The sequence below is a fragment of the Colletotrichum abscissum genome (assembly GCF_030869225.1).
Source record: "Colletotrichum abscissum strain IMI 504890 chromosome Unknown Scaffold_10.1, whole genome shotgun sequence".
Taxonomy (NCBI): Eukaryota; Fungi; Ascomycota; class Sordariomycetes; order Glomerellales; family Glomerellaceae; genus Colletotrichum; species Colletotrichum abscissum.
This window is the reverse complement of record NW_026849988.1, coordinates 1208726-1217489: the sequence shown is the minus strand read 5'-3', so window position 1 is coordinate 1217489 and position 8764 is coordinate 1208726. Positions and strand designations below refer to the sequence as shown.

The following is an 8764-nucleotide window of genomic DNA, read 5'->3' as shown; positions in this document are numbered from 1 at the left end:
TCAGCTCTTTTCTCGCTTCTGCAAGTCACTTTTGAGTCTGGAGCCTTGAGTCTCGAGGTCAGTGAGTGCGCCCAATGCCACCATCCGCAACGTCCCATGTGGAGATCAGCCCGGCTGGCCTCCCCGCTCCAGCGCTCCCTCGCCAACACATCCTTACCGCCTCTTTCATGGGCCTTTCTTTTTCGAATCGACGAGACGTGTCGAAGCCGTCACACAAAGATGCGATACGCTTCATCTGTTGATTCATCATTGACTCACCAATGGCTCCTCTAATTCTTATGGTCTGATCCACCCCCCTCGCGTTTTTCATCTCTTCTCCAACACCTCAAGACAGAGTAAACCACAGCGGCGAACAGGGATCTGCATCGTCGTCCTGCAGCCTACTGCAGCCTGTCTAAACAGGTCACCTGCGGCAACACGTGTAACCACTCTCACTGTCACCCTCTGCTGTTCTGCTGTGCTGGGAGATTATTCATTGGCGACCTCTCCAAAGTACCGCAGAGCGCTACAAAGTCACAGACTGTGAGAGATTCCTAACCCAGTTGTGATTGGGCCGCTGACCGTAGGCCACCGCGTGAGCCACAGTCGCAGACATCGGCAGATCGGATATCGCGATGGCGCCAAAAAAAAAATTTGATCCTGAAGAGGGGCGAATTTCCCGTCTGCGCCTGCATGGCGGCCTGAAGCAGGGCGCTGGCTGGTGTCACTCGAAATCGAATGGGTGCCACAGCTTTTCCCAAGTCTTCACAACCTCTCGCGGAGGCAAGTCGTACTTAAAGCTCCCAGCCTAAGGTAGCTTCTTTCCGCCGGAGATCCACATTTGCCGTGTTGTCCGTCGGCCCCACTCTCGCCGACTCCCCGAGCCCGCCGGCCCGGAATCCTGATTTTACGGCCCTCTCGGCAACCATGGCGGCGACCATGGAAATCATGTGGACCGCTTTCCAAAAGTGCTATGAAAGGAATACAATCGCATCTTCTGTTCTAGCCGACTCCGAAAATGTTCTAGGCCTGTCGGGGGATTAAAACTCTAGCAACGGCTTAGTTCCGAAACCATGGGTTAATCGTCTGGCCAAACCAAAAGGTGTCGGAACGATCCCGAACATGGACCCTATCCAAATCCCTATGGCTTTCAGCTCAACCTTCAACGCCATGATAAAAGCGTTTGATCTTTTTCGGAAACTGCAGTCATGCTGTCATTATTCACCTTTGTATCAACATATTTACATTACTCAGATAATTCTCTATCTTTAAAATGGTCGTGACGCAAATCCACAACGTTCTTGAACGCCTAAGACAAGAACATTTCGTCGCCTCCATAGTCTTCGCCGCTGCAGCTACCGCCGCACTTCTAACCACAATATTGCTTCAGTACTTCAAACCAGTCGGAAAACGCAGAGGAAAAGATGGAAGACGTCCCGTTCTACCACCAGGCCCCGAAGGCGTTCCCCTGTTCGGGAACCTGCTTCAAGTCAGTGCCAGTAAAGGAGACCCCTACAACAGAGGCGTACGTATCCATCTCTTCATGTGTGGAGCTGTGCGTGAACATTAATCTAACGTCTGATCCAAAATACCAGCTCCTCTCCATGGCAAAATACGGAGAAATGACCACCCTTCACCTAGGCTCAAAGACCCTAGTCCTCCTCAACAGCAGCCGCGTCGTCAGCGAAATCATCGCCAAGCGAAGCAGCCAGACGAGCACCCGAACCCCCATGCCCATCTCCAACGACATCGTCGGCCGCAACCGCAAGTCCCTCATCATGTCCCAAAAGGACTGGGCCGAGCCCCGGCGCGTCATGCACTCCCTCCTCAGCGGCACCGCCCTCCGCCAGTACGGCGAGTTCCAGGAGCTCGAGAGCACCCAGATGATGGCCGAGTACGTCTTCAAGCCGGGCATGTGGTACCGCCACCACTACCGCTACGCCAACTCGGTCATCCACCGCATCGCCCTCGGCGAGCGCCTCGTCAAGAGCGAGGAGGAGCTCGTCGACATGCAAAACGCAGTCACCTTCTTCGTCGGCTCCATCGGCAGCTCCATCATCGACTGGTTCCCCGACCTCGCAAAGCTCCCGCGCTTCCTCCAGCTCTGGCGCCCGCACTGGGAGGCCCTCGGCCAGTGGAACTACGACCTCTACGACCGCTGGTACAGCCCCATCGCCGCCAAGGTCGAGAACGGCACCGCGCCCCCGTCCTTTGTCCGCGACACGCTGCTCCACCCGGACACCAAGTACAAGGGCGACCACGTCGACGGCATGTACGTCGCCATGCAGCTCATCGAGGCCGGCAGCGACACCACCCGCGAGGCTCTCAACATCATGACCATGGCGGCGCTCGAGTACCCGGCCGTGTTCAAGGCGGCGCGCGCAGAGGTCGACGCCCTCTGCGGCGTCGACGAGCAGGCCCGTCTGCCCACCCTCGCCGACATGGACGACCTGAGGTACATTTGCGCCATGGCCAAGGAGATCCTGCGCTGGCACGTCATCTTCCCGCTCACGCCGGATCACACGACGTCCGCGGACATGGAGTTTGAGGGGTACTATTTCCCCGCGGGCACCGGGTTCGCCATCAACGGGCCCGCCGTCGCCAACGAGTGCGAGGATCCGGACGAGTTCAAGCCCGAGAGGTGGCTGGACGGTCACGAGGCGGATATCGCGCATGGGTTGTGGGCTTTTGGCGGCGGACGGAGGATATGTGTGGGATACCGCCTGGCTCAGCGTAGCATGTTTTTGAATATCGCTAGGCTGGTTCAGTGCGTCGACTACAAGCCTGTGAGTGGTTTTCCCTCTTTGTCCCTCGAATTCGGATTTTGTAACAGCACTAACTAGAGACCTCCTTCTAGAACGGACCGTACAACAGGAACATCCTGAACCTGGAGGCCACGGGCGAGCCCTTCCCCGTCAAGGTCGACATGAGGAACAAGCATTACGAGTCTCTCATCCTGCGAGAGGCTCAGGTTGCTGGTGTTTTGGAGGACGCTAAACTGATGCGGGACTAAATTAAATGCTCGCCCTCCCCCTTTTCTATAGAAACACTTTTGAATGTGGCATTTGAATCTCGTGCCTGCCTCTTCTGCGCGGTGTAAGGTAGATTCGTAGTTATATTCTACATTATCAAAGTCCATCGAGACAGTGAGAGTATTCACTGATGCTGTATAATAATACCGTGTAAAAGATATCGAGAATCGCCCGAGCAGCCAGCAAAGGTAGAAATTAAAACGAATTCTACATTATCACATACAAAGCAAAGAAAGCTCTGCTTCTTTTGTTACCACTTTGATGTTGCCTCTCTTTCTCTCTGTCCCTCTGTCTCTCCCTCTTAAAAAGTCGCTCCACTTTCTATCACGAGTTCAAAGTCTCGTAACCCATCACGTCCCACCCGCGAAAGAAAGACATAGGATCAGGCTCGAGAAGCAGCGAGACATCGATATCCGCCGGGAGCGACCAGCTCTCCTCCAACCCCGACGCGCAATTCATCTCAGGGTCCATCTGTTGTCCCGATGGTTCCCTAGCTATAGTAAACAAAACATACCGTGTCAGCTTTGCTGTCATGACGGCATACCCATTTGAGCGAGAAAAACAAAAAGGCTCACCTGCTTGCAATTGCGTGACGGCCCCGTCGATCTTGCGCAGCAGATCCAGCGACTTGCGAGCCGAAACGCTGAACGCCGCGATGCCCTGCAGAATGCCCTGGCATTGCTCCCACGATGCAGACGTTGCTGTGTGGTCCAGCCCTGTCCAGAGGCGCGGACAGAGGCGGCAGACGATCAGGACTAAGCCGGCGGCACAGGCATCTGTGATGTTTATATGATCTCGCGTTAGCCATTTTCTCTGCTTACTATACTCAAATGAGGGCCAATCGCCTTGGGGAATCAAAGAGAAGAAATGAAGGTGGAAGTGTCTCACACAAGCTATTCCACCACCACGCCCCCGTCGTGTCCGTCTGATACGAGCCCTGCACTAGATCAATGAGCTGCATGGCCGCGTCTACACACGCCCTAGCACACTCCGTCAGGAACGGAGCCCTGAGGCCCTTGTCCCGCGACCTGGACGCTGCTTCCGATGATGGGCGGCCACTGGCGGTGTCCCGATGAGGTCGGGCGTACTCCGCAGAGAGATCGGTGAGAATCGGCCTGTGGAGCATGAGGCGGAGATACAAGAACCTATATTCAAAGAAGCATCCCCCATATTCAGTCCCCGGCTCTCGTCTGATATCGAGTACACAAGAATGGCGGCGCGTACCTTGCGTGTAGAACGTGCTTTTGCGTCGCGAGGATACGGAGGTCATCTGGAGACGAGACCCCGTCCAGCACGGAAGCTTCAGACTCGCCTCCCCACGAGAGGAGCGGCGGTACCAAGTCCTCAAAGTCGGTTAATTTGGAGTCGAGCTCGACAATGGCGTCGAAGCTGAGTCCTCCTATGCCTCCTCCTCCTCCTCCTCCCCGCGTGCCGCAACTTGCTCTCTGGGCGGGATAACGGTTCCGCCACGCCTGGTAGACTTGTGAGAGGATGTTCTCGAGTATCAGGCTCAGCTTGAAGCTTTGGGTGATGAACTCCAGCTTGGGCTGCTCGGGACTCTGGTCTGCGCCGGAATGAGATCTGGAGAGTAGTTCGTTTGCTGATAGATTGGACGTGACGGTAGGTCGACCGAATGTCATGCTCACGAGGCTGACAACATGTTAGCCGTTACTACCTTTTTTCTCATGGTCCCAAATGACCCTGACAACGTAGATAAACGACGATAGGGGGGCAACTCACGTATCGAGAATAACACAAACCTGCCACGTCCGCTGCCTAACGTCCATCTCTAAAGTGAACCCTCCCTCCTCCTCCGCCCCAAGGCCGGCCCCCATATCCCGCGCCGCCACAACATCCATATGAAGCCCAAGCCCCTGCGCAATCCGACACGCGATCCCAACGGCATTCCAGCACCGGTCGGGAAACGGCGTCCCCTGAAAGACCAAGCCGCACAGCAACAGCGTCTGCACGACGCCGAGGTTGTTCTTCTCGAGTAGGTCGACGCTGAGGCACTTGCGGCTCCGCAGCAGAAAGACCTCGATGCTCTTTGCCTTTTCCGCGCAGGTGAGGTCCGCAAAGTTGCAGGCGAGCGCAAAGATGGAGTTGAGGGCGCTGTGGAAGACGATCGTGGTGGCGTCTGCGCCGGGGGAACATCCCAGACCTACGCCGCGGAAGTCCGTTTCTCCTGCTTCGGAGGCGGCTGCTGCTGCTGCGGTTGTCGAGGTCGTCGGTTGCCAGAGGGATTCGTAGGCTCTTTCAAAGGCCGGTCTGTGGAAGACGGGGTAGAGGTAGTGTACTCTCTGAAAGTACAGTTGAAGAAGATAATCGGCAAACGGGCGAGGCGGTAAGAGGAACTTGTCAAAGTCGGCGTATAGAGAAGACGGCGTCGAGAGGGACGGCAGTGCCTGCTGGCTCCGAAATGGATTGGATGACTGCACTCTTGCAGGGGCCGAGTTCATCGCGCTGTAGGCCTCCTTTAAGAACGCAACGGCCGAGGAGCTGCCGTAGAAGTCGGGCTCCGCCAAATTGTTAGGCGAGTCCTCCAGATCATCCTCGGCGAGAATGGTGCCCATAGCCGTCACCCGTCTCGCCTCGCTGGAGCCGTCGACGCCAACGGACGAGTACGGCGATGGCAGCTGGGCTGCCGCTACCGCTGCTTGGTCGTCGGATGTGTCCATGGCGCAGGCGGCGTCTAGTGCGGTAAAGTCCTGGGTTCTCGCAGCGGTGGATGAGACATTGTCAGCGGCGGAGCCGTGAGCGTCTTGCGCAGTGACTTCGAGAGTGTTGATGTCGATGCCATGTGATGTGCAAGCCTGTTCCAACTTGCGGATGCGCTCATGAAGCGTCTTTGTATAGCTTTTTCGTAGGTAAGCGGAATGAAGGAAGAAAACAGCAAAACATCATATCATGAGAAACTCACTCATCGCTACATGCCGTTCTTGCATTGTTCACTGTGTAGACGCAATGCTCGAGGGCCAGTGATCGTCGTTGACACGTCGAGCATATGGGCTTGCCTCCATCGCAGCGTGCCTTGCGCTCTCGGCATGGCTCACATGCCAGGGTAATTTTGCGACGACGCTGCCGTTCCTGTCGCCCAGGAGGCATCGCGAGGTGCTGTGTCCTGCCGTGACGGTCGTGTGTGCTAGCTTTGAAGATGTTGAACTTTTGGTGAGAAGCATGCGCTCCTGCGTTAACAAGTTGTTAACACCGGAATATTCTCATGGCTGGGTGAAATTGTGATTGTCGGAAACTTGAGAACAGATTAATAGAAGTACTGACAAAGTACCCATACCAAGAATATCAACAACCCTACGGAGATGTCGGATGGAGATGTTCATCACGGGGTACCATGGAGTGTACAAGGCTCAAGTGAGTTTTGCGGGGTTGAACGGCTATTCCCTTGACGTGCAGATCGGACCGTGAAGTTCCCCGGCGGAAGCGGGCCACCGGGACGAGTTGAAAGCCCACCGGGGACTTAGCAGTTACGCTATGACTATCACCACCACAATGATTGGTGCGTATTTTCGCCGTTTGCCTCGACAGGGTGCAACTGCCGGACCCGTCAACTACCTTACTTACTTGTATTGACGAAATACCTGGCATGCCCCAGATTTGGTGGTCAGATCTTGGTGAGCTTATGTGTTTATTTCGATGCAAGTAAAGTAGGACACCTGATCGAAGGATATGGGTGCAAATGGATCGACTATTCTGCGTGGAAATCTTAGATGCATTAATTAAAGAAACACTGAAAACCCTGGGAACGATTTGGCCGCTAACAATTTGAGGAAATACATAATGACGGCAAGAATGATTTACTTGGGAATAGAGGAAACAAGCGCATCAAAAGAAATCCGAGCCTGGGCTACAGCCGCAACAAAGCCTGTCTTGTCAAATGTCCCCCAAGCCGCGAGACCAAGCAATGTAGTCAGGACGAAAAGCAATGCGCGCGGCTGCCTCTTTTTGATCGACGAGACCGAACTCGTTTGTCCCTGTAACGCAAAGAGTCAAATTAGCTTCACCATTCACTCAAGAAAGTTCGTCGTCTCTACTCACGCTATACTCCCAGTCGGACCACACCGGAAACAGACAGCGATACCAAAAGTAGCCCTGCGTGTAGGGATAGCTCATGGCGTTCCACGTCTTGGTGCCGTCCGTCGACATTTGAAAGTACCAGCTGCTGCACCCCGAGTTCCATACCCTGTGCTGCAAGGCGTCTTGGATGGTGTCGGTGTACGCCTCCTCGGCCTCACGTTTGATCACCGCAGTGCTCGCTCTGCCTTCCAGCGCGGGCTTGAAGACGCGCAGGGCGTAGTTGATGGAGTTTTCCAGGGCCATGATGGACGACGTGTGTCCCGTCGCAGCGTTGGGGCCTTTATGGTGTTAGCAGTCAGGGGAGAACTCCTCAAGGGAACACGAACATACCCATAATCATGACAAAGTTGGGAAAGTTGTTCATCATCGAACAGTTATACCCCTCGGGCCCCCCAAAGGACTTCCAATGGCTCGGTATCGTCTCGCCATCGCGCCCAATCACATTGACCCCGGCAACGAACTCGTTGGTGTGGTATCCGTTGGCCAGGATAATCACGTCGGCCTCAATCAGCCCCTTTGCCGTCCTGACGCCCTCCGGCACAATCTTCAGCGCCTTCTCGTTCGTCAACGTCAGATTCTCGGCGTGCAGGCTCTTCAGGTATCCGGAATCGAAGATGCGCCGCTTACACCCAATCTCGAACTCCGGGATCAGTAGGTCGTGGTACTTGGCCGGCGCCGTAGACCGCATATACTCCTCCGCAACCTTCTTCTGTCCAGCTCGATACTTGCTCGCAGCTTCCGTCAGCGGGAACCCCTGCAACGAGCTCTCCGCCGCGGCAAAGACGATGAAGCGCAGCAGCCGCGCCAGGCCCGGCACGGTCTTGAGCCCGGACCGAATCACATCAGGCACCTTTCTGTCAATGGGCGGGAAGATCCAGTGCTTCGACCGCACAATCTGCGTCAGCGACTTTGTCTTGTGGACGACGCTCGGGACGACCTGCGCGGCCGTACACCCGTTGCCAAAGAGCACGACCCTCTTCCCCTCGAGCTCGATGTCCGGACGCCACCGGCCCGTGTGCTCAATCACGCCCTTGAAGGTGTCCGCGCCGGGAACGTCAATGTCGTTGGGTGTGACGAGCGCGCCCGTGCCGGCGAAGAGGAACTGGCACTCGTGGAAGAAGGTGGCGCCCGACTTGAGGTGGCGGATTGAGAGGCGCCAGCGGGCGCGCTCCTCGATCCATTCGCAGCGCTCGACGAGCACGTCGAACGACATGTTGCGGACGAGTTTGTACTTGTGGGCCACGTTGTTGAGGTACTCCCAGATCTCAGAGTACGTCGGCAGGACTCGCGTCCAGTGCGGGTTGGGCTCGAAGGAGAAGCTGTACAGGGCGCTGGGGACATCGCAGGCGCATCCTAACGAGACACCAGAGGCCGTTAGCTCGTTGCTCTGAAAGACTGTATAGGGGGTAGATAGTCAAGAATGGGATGTCCTAGACCTACCCGGGTATCGATTGATGAACCAGGTTCCACCTAGCTGGCTATGCCGTTCAAAGAACTTTACGTCTTCGATTCCGTACCATCGCTTCAGCGTTGCTCCGAGGCCAATAGCTGCAAAGCCGGAGCCGATGCACGCGAATTGGCTGTAAGAGACATTCTCAGTCTCGCTGACGTCGATAGTTTTCGCCATGTTGAAAACCGTCAAGATCGAGAGAATGAAGTTG

General features: G+C 55.7%; 4 protein-coding genes across 4 annotated transcripts; 2 read left to right on the top strand and 2 right to left on the bottom strand.

Annotated features, from left to right (window-relative positions):
- Positions 1–260: 260 nt before the first annotated feature.
- CABS01_05327 (uncharacterized protein) lies at positions 261–526 on the top strand (the record flags this gene model as incomplete). The annotated part of the gene is made up of 2 exons (XM_060538697.1): positions 261–281; positions 335–526. The coding sequence occupies 2 exons, from the start codon at positions 261–263 to the stop codon at positions 524–526; spliced, it is 213 nt and encodes a 70-aa protein (XP_060405869.1).
- Positions 527–1252: 726 nt separating this feature from the next.
- On the top strand, positions 1253–2992 carry CABS01_05326 (cytochrome P450; the record flags this gene model as incomplete). Its single annotated transcript, XM_060538696.1, has 3 exons — positions 1253–1504; positions 1575–2765; positions 2837–2992. 3 exons carry the CDS (start codon positions 1253–1255, stop codon positions 2990–2992), a joined length of 1599 nt encoding a protein of 532 aa, XP_060405868.1.
- Positions 2993–3335: 343 nt separating this feature from the next.
- CABS01_05325 (fungal specific transcription factor domain-containing protein) lies at positions 3336–6190 on the bottom strand (the record flags this gene model as incomplete). The annotated part of the gene is made up of 6 exons (XM_060538695.1): positions 3336–3505; positions 3587–3787; positions 3900–4156; positions 4236–4661; positions 4752–5867; positions 5964–6190. 6 exons carry the CDS (start codon positions 6188–6190, stop codon positions 3336–3338), a joined length of 2397 nt encoding a protein of 798 aa, XP_060405867.1.
- A 633-nt stretch (positions 6191–6823) lies between these two features.
- Positions 6824–8730, bottom strand: CABS01_05324 (monooxygenase; the record flags this gene model as incomplete). The annotated part of the gene is made up of 4 exons (XM_060538694.1): positions 6824–7000; positions 7065–7381; positions 7434–8456; positions 8544–8730. 4 exons carry the CDS (start codon positions 8728–8730, stop codon positions 6824–6826), a joined length of 1704 nt encoding a protein of 567 aa, XP_060405866.1.
- Positions 8731–8764: the final 34 nt, after the last annotated feature.